The following is a 17,836-nucleotide window of genomic DNA, read 5'->3' on the forward strand; positions in this document are numbered from 1 at the left end:
ATGTGAAAAACAGAGTGACTGAGAAAGAAAAGAAGGTAGAGACAGGAAGAGAAAACTTCCTTCTTTTGGCTCTTTCCTCAAACGCTTATTATAATAGCGAGGGAGGTCCAAGGCTTCCTTATGTTTTTCCAAGTGGAAGTTTTTAGACAGTGATGTGCTGCCCAAACAGGTGCATCAGCACGAAGTTGGATAAGAAGTGGAGGTGGGTCCAAGCTGAGGCAATCTTGCTAAGAGATGCGAGCATCCCCACCAAAGCCTTGCTTCGCATGCCATAGTGTTAGCTCTTAGTATACTCTGACGTTGCCAAAAAGGGTGGCAATGTGACGAAGTTAGGCAGCTAAATCTGTCTGGTTTTCCATGAGTAAATTCTGAGTTAATCCATTTCCTAAGTCAAGGATGTTTCAAGTTTATTTCACATAACACCTTTGAATTAAAAAAAAAAAAAAGCCAGGATTTTTTTTTTTCTGCTAAGAGATGAAACTACAAATAAACACAAAGGAAACTTCATCCCCAGGTGTCCGTGGAAATTGCTAGAAGATGCATTTGCTTCCCTTCTCCTACCTCTGTTTTTTTTTTTTTGTTTTTTTTTTTTTTTTGGTTTGTTGGTGTTCTTTTAGCTGCAATTGAAACTCCTGGGTGTCTTTAAAAGACTTTTTTTTTTTTGGTGTATCTTTTAAATGCGTGTTTTTGTTTCTCGAAAGCGAGAGGGAAGGGATATGTTAGCAATTAGTATCAAGTCACCAGTTGCAGACTGGGTTTACAAAGAGGTGTGCTGGAGAGAAAGCTTGGGCTCTTGCAGCGGCGGTGGCAAGGGCATGACCCACAGAGGCTCTGTTTCAGAAACTGAGCTATCCTTGCTAACAGGGCTATTGAACTTTAAGCCTGCCCCAGAAGAGGAGCTGCTTTCTTAATGAGCATTCTACACGAGGTCATGTTTATGTCAGCTGTCCTTCGCCGAGGCTCACTAAGGAAGGGAGGTGGGGAGGGGCTCAGCTTGGCACCTCAACGGATAGACATGTAGCAAGTGGACCTAGTGTTTTAGCAAACCAGGGCGGACTATGCTGTGTGCAACATGCAAAGGGGGACACTTAGTAATCAATGGTGAGCAGCTGCTGCAGGGCAAGCTTAGTCCTCCTGCTGCAGCTAGTGGTATCCGAAATAGCAGGGGAGTGAGTCTGCGAGCTGAGGAGTGGGTGGTGTGTCCAGGCAGATTTACGTGACAATTTTCTTGGTGTGGTTTGCAGATACCCGGACAAGGGCTTTGATGATAATTATTGCCGCAACCCCGATGGCAAGCGGAGGCCGTGGTGTTATACTCTTGACCCTGACACCCCCTGGGAGTACTGTGCAATTAAAATGTGTGGTAAGTTAGGGTCAAATTTATTGCTTCCTTTTCCTTTCACGGGCTAGATCTAAGCAGGCGATTATTAGTGAGACAGGCTAGCATCTTTCTTTTTTACTTGATGCTTAAACTTGTGCAGGTCAAATAGGTTACATTATCCTACCTTATCTTTCTCATTTTCAGAGGACCATTATTTTGGAAGAGGTTCAAAACACCGTATGCAGCAAATATTTATTCTTGAAGGAAAGAGCCCGTAGAAAAGGGGGTGTGGCTTGCGTGTGTGGAATCACTCCTCAGTGTGGGGGCTACATCCAATAGTCGGGAGAAATATAGGGAATGAATAAACCAACAAGAAACAAAGCTGGGGGAAGTGGTGCGTTGTTGCTTCCCATGTGATTTAGAACACAGATCTCCAAAATGTTGTCCATGGGATCCAGAGAAGTACAGAAATGCGAAAGCTGCTCCCGTGGTACTCCTCCTAACCATTCCTTCTACTTGACCTGGATTCTTTCTCAAAGTCCGCTGCCTGAGCCGCAGTGGCTGCTCAGTGGTTAAGCAAATGCAGTACCTTATGCTCCTTTTCTTTGCCAAGTTTCCCAGCTTTACTGGTCTGTAAAGCCTTCTGGATTTTGCCATATTGTCCTGCCCTGAAAAATAGCAGTCTAAAAAAAATGGTGTCTAAAGTTTGTGAACTACAAAATCATTGCATGATGCTACGCAGAGCATATACGTATAGGTGTGTGGATTTGCTGTGTGTGTGTATGTCTACGTGTTTAGTATCTGGGTGAATTTATTTCTCAGATCCTCATGGTAACAGGAAATGAGAAAAGTAATAATACTTTCAACATATGGAAGCCTCTCAGAGAAATATGAGGTCAGGCAGAAAAGACTCTCCAATATACAAGATGTCCTGTGCATCAAGGTAATAGGCAGATTAGAAAAAAGAAGATGAGAAATAGAAGAGTGTGAAAAATTTAGAATGCAGGGGGTTGGTGTTGTGGCACAGCGGATCAACTCACTTGTGACACTCCGATGTGTACACTTTCAAATCTGACCGTACCACTTCCCATCCAGCTATGTGCTAATGAGGCTGGGAAAGAAGATGGTCCAAGCTTTTGTGCTCCGCTTATGAGAGACTAGAAGGAGTTCGTGGCTCCTGGCTGTGGACTCACCTAGCCTTGGCTGTTGAAATTATTTGGGAGAGCGTGTGAGTTCTTGGAAGACTTCTTAGTGTCTTTCCTTCATTCTCTTTTTCTCTCTCTTCCTCTGTGGCCCAAATATTGGCCAAAGATGGTGCTAGAATAGGAAACAGAGCAAGTTTAGTTCCAGCCAACGTGAGGCGGAGATGTTTGACTGTTGTGTTTCCGGTGGATCTAAGTTCAGTCTTCTCTAGAAGGTATTCAGTCCACTCTAGAAGGTCATGGAACATCCCCAGTGAATAGGGATGCTGAAAGCCTGAACTCAATGCAACCCTCCACAGAGCACGCAGAGAATATCCAAAGGGCTGTTGGCCCCTGCCTATTGCATTTATTATACAGATGCTTTGTGAGCAGCCACTGTTTATCAAATGCTTTTCTTCGTGGTAAGAAGAGAACAGACTGAAGCTTATGGTGGGGACTGAGTGTGCAGGGCTCTAGCAGAAGCAGTAGACCAAAAGCTGAAGCTTTATTGGGAGTCAGAGTTTGGATACTGCTGCCAGTTTTTGTTGACTGAACCAACTTCGCATGCGTACCTGCCGTTTAGCCTCTAAGCTTCTGTCTTAGGATTGGTATGGTGTTCATAGTGAAGGATGGTCGTTGCTTGTCGTCCCAGAGACGCGTGTCAGAGTAATCTAGCCTTCTGCATCTGCCTTCATCTCTCTTTCCCAGAAAGACAATCTGCCTAAATGTGAGCAGCCCACAAATATCCCAGCAATGCAACTCTTAACAGAGGTCCGGGCAGAGGGAATCTTCCAACATTGCAAATGTGTAACAGGATTGAAAATGCTGTACAGTAACATAATAAAACATGGCTTTTCTTAGTTTTTTTTTTCCCCCATAAAATACATTGGTACTCTGAATAACAGTTGATGCTATCCTGTTACTTCATATCAGAGAAATAACAATGTTGGTTGGAACTAATTATGTTTCTCCAAAGTGAGCTTCAAGGCGTCACCAGTATTTAAACATCTTTTTGTGTGATTGCTGTCCCATGGTAAATCTCATTGACTAGTTACACAAATCCACACACTTTTGGGACACTTTCACATGGTTTAGCATTCTCAAGAGAGCCAGTTTATTAACGTGGGTCGTGGGAACGAATACTCTGTTAGCAAAACAAAGGTTCTAAAATTTTATTAAATGTATTCATTGTATTCATTCCTAGCAATAAAAAGACAACCACCTTGGGTGTCAATAGGCAAGTTGTTAATGAAAAAAAAAAATCATTCTTCCTTAAGAAAATAGGAAAATCGGTGACATTGTAGCTAAATACCTTTCATGTCACCCTCATAGAAGATATTATGTCTTATATTTTTTTCTACCTTCAGTCTTTGGGTATATCACACTTCATAAGCCATCCAGAAATTCTGCTCTGAAGTGCGTGTCTGTGTCTGTGTGTGCGTGTTTACATAAAGTTTTAAATTAATAGTTTATACTTACATAGCTTAAGTAGTGATAATTTCACACACGTAGCAGATGTGTGTGAAGATGAAATCAAGTTCATCCCCATTTCTTTCACCTTAAATATCAAAAAGGAATATGAATGTTTGATAGCTATATAGTGAAATATTGCAATGTTTTCATAGATGTATACATTGTATACGGACCAAATCGGGGTAACTAATGCTTCCCCGTTCCTTGTCATTGCTTTGCTTGGAACCCTTGAGGCCCACTCTTCTGTTTCTTCATCAAACATGCCTTGCATTGTTGTTGAGTCGGATTTCACTCTACCACGCTGTCAACCATTAGCACTTATTCCTTCCAACCAGAGGTGCTTTGATGTCTATTAGCCACCTAGATCCGTCTCTCCCGTTGTTATTCTTACCCAGCTTATCCCAACGACTACTCTGCTTTCCAGTCAGCTACTGTTTAGGTTTCACATGTTAGAATATGCCGCACTTTCCTTTCCTAGTCTTCTTGACAGTAGCCAATCTAAACGTAAGAACGATAGCTTACTGTGACTTTTGCACCCTTTTTTATATGATGACCCATTAGTGATGACATGGAGCCATCGGGCTGGCCCTGATGGCTTTCTTTCTAAACCTCCTAACTTCCCTTGTGCCGGTGTGACACATTTCTTGCCTTCGCTAGGATGGAAAACGTTTCCTCTTCCCTTCTCGCCTACTTGGCACTTCTTCAGATTCCAATTAAGTTGTCATTCCATCCATTATCAATTCTTTATTAAGCTTTTTACTTGGTTAAATGCCTTCTTCTCTTTCTCATGACATTTCATTATATCTCCCTCTTCTGCAGGTACTTCTCAATGTCTTGGGTGTGCATTTATGCAAATGTGGGAACTCCAGCAAAGCAAGGCCCATGTTTGTTTTTTTCTCCTCCTCCTCTTCCTCCCTCTTTTTCCATAAACAGATATCAAGAAACATTTGCTGAAACATTGAATATGTATGCCACCTTCCTAGAAACTAAAGGTATTTCAATTGGATGTGCTTCTTGATTTGCACATACAGATTTCGTTTTCTTGTAAGACACCAGCCTCCTTGGAGTATTCTTGATTTTACTCCACGCCTCTTCCCCTGGTCATCCTCAGGTTTCATTCTCTCCTGAGTTTGGTGCGATCCTTTATTGTTTCTTGGTGTGATGAGTTTTCTTTTACCACCAATCTAAGTCAGTCTTGCCTTGTCTTCTTTTTTTTTTTTTTCCTTCTTTCTTATTCCACAGCTATTTTTGAAGTGTGACCTAGAAAGATCTTTAGTAGGTAAGATTTCTTTTTCAATGTACTCCTATGGACTGAGCCTTATCTTGATCCAGTTCTTATGCTGACGTCCTAACCCAAATGTGATTATCTGTTGACTCAGGGGTTTTAAGATGCAATTAATGGTAAGTGAGATCAAAAGGATTGGGACTAATCTTATGGGATTGGTAGCCTCAAAAGAATATGGAATCTCTGTCTTTCAGCATAGCAAGGAGGCAGCCATATGCAAGCCTGGAAGAGCATTCCCACTGGGAAGCTTGTTGGCTTGAGCCCCGTGGTCTTGGGCTTCTCAGCTTCAAGAACCATGAGAAATCAATTACTATTGCTTGATTCATCAAGTCTATGAGGTTTTGTTGTGGCAGAATCAGCAGACTTGTATGCTGCCTTTGGTAACAGTTGCAGAATATGCGGCTTCTTAGTAACCAATGGACACTGACAGTGTCTTAAGAGACTGTTTTCTTTCAAAATTTACTGTGTACATTGGAAAATAATTTTCACAAATCACTTTCTGTCTCAAAGAGAGTTGATGGTCTCATTGGATTTTGTGAATCCATCCAAGGCCAGCAGATCCATAGAAATTAAATCTTATGGTATTCTGAGTCATGCAAAAGCAATGCTATTGATCTCCTTCCTTAGGGGAAAAATTTGGTGCTTGGAGGTCCCTACCAAGTCATCTTCTAAGGAATAGCGCTATAGAATTGAAGAGTTTTCATGAAAGTCATGTCTCCAGAGCATTTTGTATTAGAAGAGGCTTGGATAAAGTCCAGAGAAACGTTTCAGATACAAATCCTGGCTGCACATGGAAAACAAACGTGTAAGCAATTTGAAGCTTGTACTTTGGAGGTCTTTACTATTTTCCCATGTCAATTTTAAAACAAGAAGCTCTTTACAACGAGCCTGGTCCTGCCCTTCACGGCCTGAGAGCACAGGAATTGTTGATGAGAGAGTAGCTTTGTGCACTGTTCTCAATCTCCAGGGACTATCTTAAAAAATAAATAAATAAAAAAAGAAAAGAAAAAAGAAAATCCCATTTCACTTGCGCTTCAGTAGTTGAGCGTAAAAAGCAGTGAGTAATCAACTATTTGTCCACTGGCTTGGGAAACAACTCACTCATAACATAAGAAAAGGAAGAGTTAGATCTTGTCTTCACATGGAAATCCAGGTTTTCTTTTAGTAGGGGTGAGATGGAGGATGGGGAAGGTTAAGCAGTGCGGGTGTGACTTTACAATCCATCTGCACCCTGGGGCCTTCCAGTGGCAGGTCCCAACCCTCATCAGAGCCCTGTGGCTTCCCTGAAAGCTCTGGTCAGCACTTCACAGCAAAAAAGTGGTCACCTGCATCCCTGATCTTATTCTACTGACTTACACCTGTTGGAGGAAGGGAGCACGGTGTTTATACTAAAATGTAGTTAACAGTCTCTCTAGAACTTGAGGCTCCATTCCACTCACGACAGCCATCAGATTCCAGCAGAGCCGTAAGAGCAAAATGAAATTCACATTCCACGAGATACCCCTGCATTTGATCATGGCCGCACAGGACAGGAAACATTTTAGCAGCAAGTGGTGTTGTCCCTGAAAGCATTTCCAAGGAGAAAACTTTGTGCCAATCATCAAAGCAAAACATAGTTTTCATTCCTGGGCCACTGAGGATCAGATCAATATGTTGGCATTTGAATGCAAAGTGTGGTTGCCACTAACACCCCTGGCAAAGTGTTCGATACGTGAGGAATTCTCGGAAAAGTTTTTGCTGTTTTCTGAGCGAACTTGCTAGACATACTTGCAAAACTATTTGTGTTTGTGGGATGCTGTATTAAAAATTGGTGTTTGCTTTGTCTAAACTTGATCAGCTTCAGCTGACACTTGAAGATGCTTCTTTGATTTTTTTGTTTTTTTCCACACTGGGTTTGGCCAAAGGAGACGCTGCAAAACCTCTTTCGTTTGGTTCATGAGTGCGGAGGAATGCTTCCCCGGCATTTCATGAGCTTTACCCAATTAGTTATCCCAAAATATCTTGTTTTGGCTTTGCAACACGTTTAGATATTTATATTGTAGGGCAGGAACAGGGATCTGTTTTACTGCAATTTAAGAATAATTCATGTTGTTTGGATAGGAAGTATGTGAGTAGCAAAGCTAGAATGTTTGGAGAGCGCAACGAAAGGACCTATGGGCATTCGTCGGGGTCCTCATCAGTTAATATCTGTTAAAATGTTTCATGAGGTCTTCATGAGAATTCATATTTATTAATGAAAGCCACTCAGTGACCCTGCAGTACCAATATATCTTTATCCCCAGGGTGAGTGGCTCATCCATTGTTGCTTTGGAATTATGTCACTTATGTTTATGGGGTCACCTCTAGCAGCTGAATGTCAAATGAGACTAATACCGATGGACCAACTTTAGAAAGAATTTTGCGGTTCAATAAAAACAAGACTTCTTGGGGCTGAAAATCCTGAGAAACATTTTCAGTGAATCAAAACAAAGGGAAAAGAGAAACTGTCAAAATCTATTAAGGTGAACTGCTGATTTATTTATTTGAAAGGCAGAGTTACACACACACACGGGGAGAGAGAGAGAAAGAGAAAAAGAGAGAAAAAGAAAGAGACAGAGAGAGGGGGTGAGAGAGAGAGAGGGAGAGAGAAAGAGGAGGCGAGAGAGGGTGAAAGAGAGAGAGAGAGAGATTCCATTCTTGGAATTACTCGCTCTCTAAATGTTTCTACCACCCAGATTTGGGCTAAGCTAAACTTTTCAGCCTGGACCATCATCTGAGTCTTTCCAGATGGTTGGCAGGGACCTAAACTGCAGGGACCTAAACTGTTGGGACCTAAACTGCTGCTTTTGCAGAGTACCAGGGAGACTGGATTGGAAACAGAGCAGTTGGAACTCAAACTAATACTCCCATAAAGGAAGTTGGCATTGCAAGCTGCAGCTTAACTCACTATACTGTCACTGCACCAGCTTCTTACGGCTGGCTATGTTAAAGCCCTAAATGCTTATTAAAATAAAGTACAAAAATAAAGGTACTACTATTTAAATTCCTGACATCTTGATGAGAGACTACTAATAGAAAGTTTTGTTTGTCTACGGGAATATTGTGGTTTCATTAATGTGATGTCATTTTTTTTTTTTTGCCTTCTGTGATTTTCAAAATTCCAAAAGATTTTGTTTACTACTCCAGATTAAAATCCAAACAATCCACGTTACTTCAATCAAATGCGGACTTTGAGCTTTAATCTCATCATTTTGCTGTTTTGTGAATAGTTAGTGACTTTTAAGACAAATGTATACTTTTAGAAGGCTTTAAAACATAGTAATAAAAGTTCAGAAAAGGCTGTTTGTCACAGGGTTTTATAATTGCTTTTGTCTTAATGGTGATTCACTAATCCATTCCAGTTGGAAGTCTAGGCCGTTGTGAAATATTTTGCTCAGTGTTTTTTATATGGGTTTTTTTTTTTTTTTGTCATTTGGATTTGCCTTTCAACAGAAACTCATAAATGTCTCCCACGGTCTGTTCTGGCAGGAAGTTAGAGTCAGGAACTAGAGTTGGGTGTTGAACTCAGCTACTTTGGTGCGGGTATGTTACCTGCTAACCTAACTGCCCACCTCTCTCCCTTTTCATACAGGATATTCAGTTTTCAATCGAAGTATCTATGTGTTGCTTCAAAGATTCACTATCATGGATCATTTCTAACAGATTACAACTTTCGGATGCTTGCCTTGAAATTGTAACATAAGCTGTTAGAATGCATCTATCTCCCAACGCATTCTAGAAATGGTTGCCCATGTTTAATTCTCCTTTGCTATTGCAGGCAGGTGTCTTCCTCCCTCCCCACCTCCTCAGCTTGTGCTAACAATGTGGAGTTGTCTTCACATGGACCTGTTTCTAAAGTCTGAACTAAGTACTCTAAGGACCGTATTCCTTTTCCTTCTGCTGTTTTGGCTGGTGTCTTGAAAATCATGCGTGTGTCCAGGGACTAGAATATGTTCATTGCTGATGGGTTCAACTTTCGAGTTAGCTTCTCCAATATGTGGTAGGCCCTCATCTGGCCCCAGTAGCCCTAGGGGACACCTGGCTTCATGAGACCTGGTCTGTGAATTGCAAGTGCACGGTACACAGTGGTTGAGGAGCGCACGAGTAGACAAGCCCCACAAAAACACACATAAGCAAGTGGTAAAGGAAAGCAGCTGAGAGGTTCAGGCAAGGAAGTCCAGTGTGTGTTTGCCATGGCTGCCCCTATCCAATGTAAGGACTCTTGAGTCTTGACAGAAGTGCTAGGTGTGTGCCCGAAAGGTGAGTGCCTTGGTCCCTTGTCTATTACAAGAGGATTCTGTAGATTGAGTCAAAGTGCTTGATGTTACCTAACTGTCTTAGAGGCTGGGAGTCAGGATGAGCTGCCAGCATCAGGTAAAAGTATCTTGAGACACCTATACTCTCTCTATATCGCTCTAGTCTATCACTCTATACTAATATAATACTAATATAATATACACTATACTAACATAGTATATATCACCCTTTACTAAATGTTCTATGCAATTGGGTCTCAATCACAAAATCCAAGCCAGGGTATATCCTGACTCCATCTGAACTTCTTTTTAACAATCTATTTGTGTTACGTTTTTCATTCCCTAAAGCAAATATATAGGAATTGAGACATTTTTAAAAATGATTTGTAGAAAGGTTTTCCGACAGAGAGTTACTGGAAATCTGAGCATATAAAATATCCTAGTGGCTGAGGTGGTGATTAAAATAATCTCCCACTTTTTCAAAAATCCTCACAGAATAACTTACAAATACGGTTATGCTTATTTTTTTAAGATGTATTTATTTTTATAAGGAAAGGAGATACACAAAGAGAAGAAAGAGCAGAGGAAGAACTTCTATCTGTTGGTTCACTCCCCAAATAGCCACAATGGCTGGAGCTGAGCTGATCCAAAGCCAGGAGCCAGGAGCCAGGAGCCAGGAGCCAGGAGCCAGGAGCCAGGAGCCAGGAGCCAGGAGCTTCTTCCAGGTCTCCCATACAGGTGCAGGGTTCCTAGGATTTGGGCTGTCCTCGACTGTTTTCCCAGGTCACAAGCAGGGAGCTGGATAGAAAGTGGAGCAGCTGTGACACAAACTGGCATGCATATGGGATCCTGGGCATGCAAGGTTAGGATTTAGCCACAAGGCTACCACACTGGGCCCAGGATGTTCTTAATTTGCCTCAGTTTAGTTTATGGAACTTAATGCTATGAAACACTCCGTCTCATAACTGTTTGAGATAAATACTTTTTTAGTGAAATGTAAAGTTTTTATCAATTGTCAAAACTTTCATGAGTGGCACACATCTCTGAAGGTACACTGAATTCTAAATTCTGGTTTGTAAGGGTTGTAGGGATTTCAAATAGAGAACTGGGTGAATCAAAGAAATTTACTAGTTTAAATCATGAGCTTTAATCAAAGGTATCTTGAATGACCATTTGGATTGCAAAGATAATTGGAGATGTGAACTGATTTTATCAGACCATTAACAGATTTCTGGGCTGCCAATTACAATGCCGCCATCCTATATTGTAGTTCCAGCATGAGTCCTGGCTCCTCTGCTTCCAATCCAGCCGCCTGGTAATGTGCCTGGGCAAGCAGAGGGAGATGGCAGAAGTGCTTAGAGCCAGGCTCCAGTATTGGAAAGCTGATTGGGATTCCTGGCTCTTGGCTTTAACTTGGCCCAGCCCTGGCTTTTGTAGTTATTTTGCAAGTAAATCAACTGATGAAAGATCTGTTCTTTCTCTCCTGTCATCTTCAAACAAACCTGAGATAAATCTTTACAAAGAAGTATTACTGGGCATGGCATGATAACTCATTGCCTAAAAGTCCTTGCCTTGCATGTGTCAGGATTCCATATGGGTGCTGGTTCTAATCTCAGTGGCCCTGCTTCCTATCCAGCTCCCTGCTAGTGGCCTGGGAAACCAGTCGAGGGTGGGCCAAGGTCTTGGGTCCCTGCACTTGTGAGGGAGACCCAGAAGAGGCTACGGGCTACTCACTTCAGATCAGCGCAGCTCCAGCCGTTGTGGACACTTGGGAAGTGAATCAATGAATGGAAGATCTTCCCCTCTGTCTCTTTCTCTCCGTATATATGACTTTGCAATAAAAGAATCTTCTTAAAAAAGAAGTACTATTTATATTTTAAGAAATTAAAAATAACAAAAATTGGAGTGTCCATGTTTTGGTGAAAATTTATTTTTACAATTAGTCTGAAGGTTTTATTATTTTTGTGGGGTGTGGGGCATGTTACAATTGGAGATGGCAAAAAAAATAGGATATGGAACCTTGTAACAAAACTAATTTTTTTTATGCTACCAAGTTAGCAATCAATGTGGAATGTATTCTGCATGTTAGGAGAAATTTATACTTGCATTACTGTTTGTAAAACTGAGCCATCTGATTTTTAGAAATAATCACATCATCATTTAAAAAATACTGCTTGTTCCATGTATGTAAGTTCCAGGTCTTAAAGGAACTCTTCAAGTATAAACTAATTCGGTGTGATAATGAAAGAGGTATTCTTATTCCACTTAATCATTAAAAATTATTAAAGGACAGAAAAATCCTGGTGGCACAGATACAAATGAACCGAAGCAGGTAGACGACATGTGGAAAGATGTCATTTTAAGTTCCACTTCTTTTTACCAATAGCTCACAGTGTCACGAATGAGACCGACGTCCCTATGGAAACAACTGAATGCGTTCAAGGTCAAGGGGAAGGTTACAGAGGAACCGCCAATACCATCTGGAATGGAATTCCTTGTCAGCGTTGGGATTCCCAGTACCCGCACCAGCACGACGTAACACCTGAAAACTTCAAGTGCAAGTGAGTAAAGGAAACAACTGCCACCCATTTCAGCAAGCTCCGGGCGCAATGAGATAGAACGGTGAAGATATCTCGCTGGTCAAACTATTCCTTCTCCAATTGGCAGGTTATCTTTGAGGAGGGGATGATGACACATATATATATATATTTTTTCCTACTATGTAAATATTCTAAACTTTCAAGAGCATTTGGGATTCATGAGTTGGGGACCTTAGAAGTATGCAAGAACAGAATGATTTTCCAAAGCTCATATGAACATTTTCTGCTGCTTTGGGAGTTTCATTGGGGAAGTAAAAATGAATCAGTCCCAGGCCTTGAGTGTTGGTCATTCCTTGGCTGTGTTCTTCTTGCTGGCTAGATTGTTTTTTCGACCATGTGATTTTTGCTGGACAGACACAGCCACCGTGCCATGTGTTTTTAAATTGTCCACCTTGTTATGAAGAAAATCAAATGATTGCTTTTCAAATTTATGACACCCATGTCAGTCACGATGTTTCCTGAACTAGCACCTATAAATAATATTTATTGGCTTTATGTAATTGGCTTTTAATAAGACACTCTAACGTTTTAGGGCAGAGCACATAAATACAGGTTGGTCCATCCACTGGAGAAGGGTGATGTTTTGTGGACTTTGTGTGTGCTTTAGCTAATTCGGTTATTTATTCGTTAAGACACTAAGTGGCCATCTGTTAAGATTGTTTTTCATTATTTTAGAATAACAAAATTTATGGTTGTCCTTCTAGGTTTATTTCTCTCATTTCCTTACTAACCATTCACTCTCCATTCCTGACCCACTCGCACCTCAAGAAATACACCAAAAGAGAGAAAGGAAAGAAAATCAGAGAAGAGTAATTGAAAGAGACGAAAGAGACAGCTGCAAATGCCATTCACACGTTTTGTTAACTTTTGACAGCGACTAATACTCAACGGCGTATGTGATGATACACGACGAACTTCCTCAGAAAAATATTTTTTTGCAGGAGTTTAATGCATAAGCCTTACCATTGTAACGTATTGATCAAATGTCTTACTGTCAAATTTTACTGAATTTTAGCTCTCCTGTCTTAGATTGGTTCTTGGACCAGAATAGGCAAAGACAATGTCAGCAATAGTGAATTTTGCTCTTATTAAACTGACAAGATTTGACTCCGTGTTCTGAATATTGATTTTCTCTTTCCTAGGAGAGGTTTTTTTTTTGTTTGAAAATTCGTAGAAAAGATGGAATTTAGAAAGTTTATTTTAGAACAAAGAAGTGCATGAAATCCACACATTTTTTTTTTCATAACAGGCATTTTCACTGAATGGAATATTCTTCTTAAACATGGGTTTTGAAATTTTCAAAGCGAAATAAGCTTACCCTTGATTGCCATTTTTGTTCAAGTGCTGGGGTCACTCTCATGTTTATGATCTGCTACACTGAGTTCAAATGATCAGGTGTCTTGGATCCACTTAAACTGGATTTGCTACAACATTTAGTCCACTTACAAATAGAGTTTCTGTAGTACTCTAATGAGCAAGTCTGTCAGAAATCTGAGTGAATCATAGAATCATCAACTCATTTGAGTAGCTGCAAATAATTATTTCTTTAAGTGAAGGGAAATAAAATAGGAAGCAAAATTTTGGGCAAACCTTGACTCCTCTTTAATGTAATACAGCTTAACGAGTTTCTTCTGCTCTTAAAGAGCAGGCCTAAGAATTGTAATAAAGCATCTTTAATGAATGAATTACTTGACTTTAAATGAAACAGTTTAAAACACTCAATTGAGCAGGAGTACATAAAAATGTACGTAAATCCATAAATATGTATGCAATTGTAAATATGTGAAGTGTATATAAAACTTAATGCCTTTTATATTGACATGGATTTTTCAAGCATTAATATTAGATGTGTCCAAGAATAGTAGAGATTGTTCATCTATGCTAGTTAATATCTTTATAAGAATGCTAAAATTTGACCATGAGTCATAACCATGAACTCTTACCCTACAATGGCCCTCGTTATTGAAAACCCGTTGTTCTCACACCCTTGAATAACGCAGTGACAGGATCCATAGGGACTTGGTTGACATTATTTATTCTCTTTTTAACCAAAAGCAAGCTTCTTCCTCAATATTTCAGTTTTACATGGTCCATTCGGGTTTTGCAGTACTTTAGATCAAAGCTAAGTGATGCAAGTACTATGATGCCCAATATGATGATTATTAACCGTGTTAAATTACTAATCAACTATCTAAGAAATAACCTATGGGCATGCTTACTATTAGAGAGTGTGTTTTAGGAGCCTGAATAATTAATCCCAAATTTTATTTTATGTGCCCTTTAGTTTTGTTAGTCAACCACCTAAATCCTTCTAAATAGAGAGGGCACGAGCATAGCCAGTCTTTCAACTGGGAAGTATACATTTGCAATGAAAACATCACTAACATAGAGATGCCAATGGACTACCACGATAAGTTTGTGGTTAGATTTTTCTGTAACTTCCTTAGGCTTCAGTTTTGCAGGAATGTTTGCAAAGGATTCAATGATGTCAAGAATTATTTTGTAATTAAAAAACAAAACAAAAGCCTAAGCAGGACCATCCCCTGTGATGCCGGCTTTCCCGCTCATGGGCACTGGTTTGTGTCCCAGCTGCTCCTCGCTCTACGCATCTATCTGGTAATATGCCGTGATAAACACTAGCAGATGGCTCAGGTTCTTGGACCCTGCACCCACGTAGAATAATGTCATGATCGCTTATTAGTTTTTTATGGAGTCGTAAAGTTTGTGTGGAACTTTCTGCCTATGGTAGATCCTTAACATGTGACAGCATTTATTTTGAGAATTAAGGAAATATCCATTGTGTATACTGCCTTAAAATAAGTCTTCGCTTTCCTCAGGGCAAGAACTTGCAGCTGTATTTATAAACAGCATTTAACCTGGGATTCTCAAAATGTGGTACTGTTGACTTTACCCATGTAAGAACTCAATTTACATGGATGTGCTTCTCCTTAGGGACCTGCGAGAAAATTATTGCCGCAATCCAGATGGGGCTGAGTCACCCTGGTGCTTCACCACTGACCCAAACATCCGAGTTGGCTACTGCTCCCAGATTCCAAAATGTGACGTGTCAAGTGGACAAGGTAATGGTTGATCTTTTGTAGCGTGGGCATGACACAATTCTAGAGGAACAAGTACAAATCAGGGTACATTTTAACTGCTGAGGGATTGGCTTCTTGAGTCACAAATTTTTCTGGTTAGCAGAGAAAAACAAGTGTGTACTTGGATTTCCTTGGTATGTTCAGTTGCTTAGCACCTGTTTATTTCAGTGTCTATTAACGGTAGGATTATTTCTAGACATTGCAGATTATACAGCAAACAAAACTCAATTCTTGCACCCTAAAAATAAGGAAAATCAAAATGGCTATAAATCCTTAGTGTACTTGGAAATATAATTTCTGTTGAAGACAACTGTTTTAGGAAGCCATATTGAAACAGGTTTACAAGGCAAATGATTTGCTGCAGATTATAATGATGTCTAAATGCTTGTTGGTGTCCGATGAATGGAAAGTTAAGATTTTTTAATGGTTATTTATTTTATGTATTTGAAAGTGGAAAGAGTAAGAAAGGCAAAGACAAACATATCCGCGCACACACACACACACACAGACACACACACACATAGATGCAGAGTCAGAGAGAGCTCCACTCACCGATTTATTTCTCAAATGTTCGCAATAGCCAGGGATGGGCAAAGCCATTAGCTAAAAGCCAAGAATTTCATCTGGGTCTCCTATGTGGCTGGCAGGGACCCAAGCGATTGAATCATTAACTGCTGCCTTCCAGGTTCATTAACAGGAAGCTGGATCTGAAGTAAAATGCCAAGACTCTCATTGGCACTCCGATTTAGGGTGCGGCTACCCTAAGTGGCACTTGAACCTGCTACACCACAATGCCATTCTGAAAATTCTGACTCTTTAACCAAGATTACTTTACATAATCTCAACTATGATGGTTAATTTCAGTCCTAAATTATTCACAAAAGGCAAATGTAAAGCCCTACGGAAGTAGAGAAAATGCAATGAATGAGCAAATTATTGAGTCAAGGATTAAAAAAAAAAAAGTATATTGATAGTAACCAATTAATTGACTCAAGAAAAAGAGAATACAAAAACACACAAATGGTAATTATCCAAAGAAAAATGACAAAGCAAGAGAGTAAGAAGGCATGGGATTATTCTGCACCAGGTAAAAATACAGATGAAAATGGTTAATATGCTAGAAACATTCAGTCCAGTTAAATTGATTAGAATAGATAGAAAAACGTCAATAGAACAATTTTATTGAAATTGTACATGATTTACTAAAAAAAATCTATTCCATCAAAAACACAAGAAAGCCAGGAATTTGTTATCATCTCGATGCTAATATAGCTCCAAATTTTCCAGATAGAGTTAAAGCTCCAAAGCATCTTGTTGCACAATTCATACCTAGACATTTTAAACCAAATAATATGATAGTACACCTGTCTCATCTGTCACAGAGAAGGCAAAAATATTCAGATAATTTCTTGTTACAACAGCTTCATTGAAGTACATTGTAGCATTCAAATAACTACCAGTACACTTTTGAATTTTAAATACTAGGTTTGGTAGTAGTACGATTTGCAGCTTTGACATTGTTTTATGTGTTTTAGAAATGATGAAAGGAGAAAACACTCATGTTCCATGGTCAGAGTGCTCGCTACGGGCGAAAGGAAATCCGAAAGTGAGATGAGGGTGTTGCAGGGGGACTCCCATTCCATAGTCAAGTGCCTAAATTCAATTCCTAGCTGTGTTGTCCTTTCCAGCTTCCTGCCAATGTGCACTCTGCAAAAGCAGATGGTGCAAGAATTTGGATCCCTGCCGTACATCTCCGAAACCCAAGCTAAGCTTCTGGCTCCAGCCTGGCCCATTTGAGTGCATTCACAAAGTAAATTAGCAAACAAGAGAACTCTCTGTGTCTGTCTTTCAAATAAAAAGCGATACGTGCAATTCTTCAGTGAAATGGAGAGGGAGAACTCAGTGCATTCTATTGGAGTTGCGATTGTTGCTCATGATAAATACCTCCCAGCAAACCACACATATGCACACTTGCATGCTAGCAGAATCAAATGAAAAATAGTACATTAAGCAGTTCCATCTGCTGGTTCACTCTCTAAATGGCTGCAAAAGCCAGTTCTGTGCAAGGCCATTGCTTGGAGCAGAGCTCCTTCTGTATGTTCGGTGTGGCTGGTGGGGATACAAGTATTTGGACAAATTGCTTGCTGCCTCCAAGGATGCATTGCAAGGAATTTGGATCAGAAGCAGAGGAGACAGGCTTTAAGCTGACATTGTGATTTGAGATGGCAGAGTCGGAAGCAGTGACTTTAATTCACCAATCCAGAGTGCTTCCCTCAAGGGGAAAGATTTGAACCATTAGACTCCTTGTGTATGGAAGCAGTGGATTTTGCAACTTCATGCTTTTGAAAGCAATTTAATCAGGAACTGCAATGACTAAGTTATTTTGTCCATGTCGCATCCTATCCTATCTGTTCTTTCAGTCCACGTGCCTTAGCGAGCCCTTAAATGTCATCTAGGGATATGAGCATGTAAGACTCAAGTAATCTGATTGTATTTCTTCCGCGATGTATTTGCTTAGCAAATCATGACATCACTCATTTAGAAGCGGGTTTTCTTGTGCAGCAGGTAAAGCTGTCACGTTGAACGCCACTTTCTGTATCTGAG

At 40.2% G+C, this 17,836-nt stretch overlaps 1 protein-coding gene across 4 annotated transcripts in view; it reads left to right on the top strand.

The window, feature by feature from the left end:
• The window catches only part of HGF (hepatocyte growth factor), a 63,102-nt gene that overhangs the window by 24,700 nt on the left and 20,566 nt on the right, over positions 1 to 17,836 (top strand). For all 4 annotated transcript variants that reach the window (XM_040971051.1, XM_040971068.1, XM_040971077.1 and 1 more), the window contains exons 7-9: positions 1,245 to 1,363; positions 11,921 to 12,095; positions 15,087 to 15,214. In XM_040971051.1, coding sequence (XP_040826985.1) covers positions 1,245 to 1,363; positions 11,921 to 12,095; positions 15,087 to 15,214 — 422 coding nt within the window. The remainder of the gene's footprint in view (positions 1 to 1,244; positions 1,364 to 11,920; positions 12,096 to 15,086; positions 15,215 to 17,836) is intronic.

The sequence above is a fragment of the Ochotona curzoniae genome, unplaced genomic scaffold (assembly GCF_017591425.1).
Source record: "Ochotona curzoniae isolate NIBS_2020 unplaced genomic scaffold, NIBS_Ocur_1.0 contig_21, whole genome shotgun sequence".
NCBI classification, from domain to species: domain Eukaryota; kingdom Metazoa; phylum Chordata; class Mammalia; order Lagomorpha; family Ochotonidae; genus Ochotona; species Ochotona curzoniae.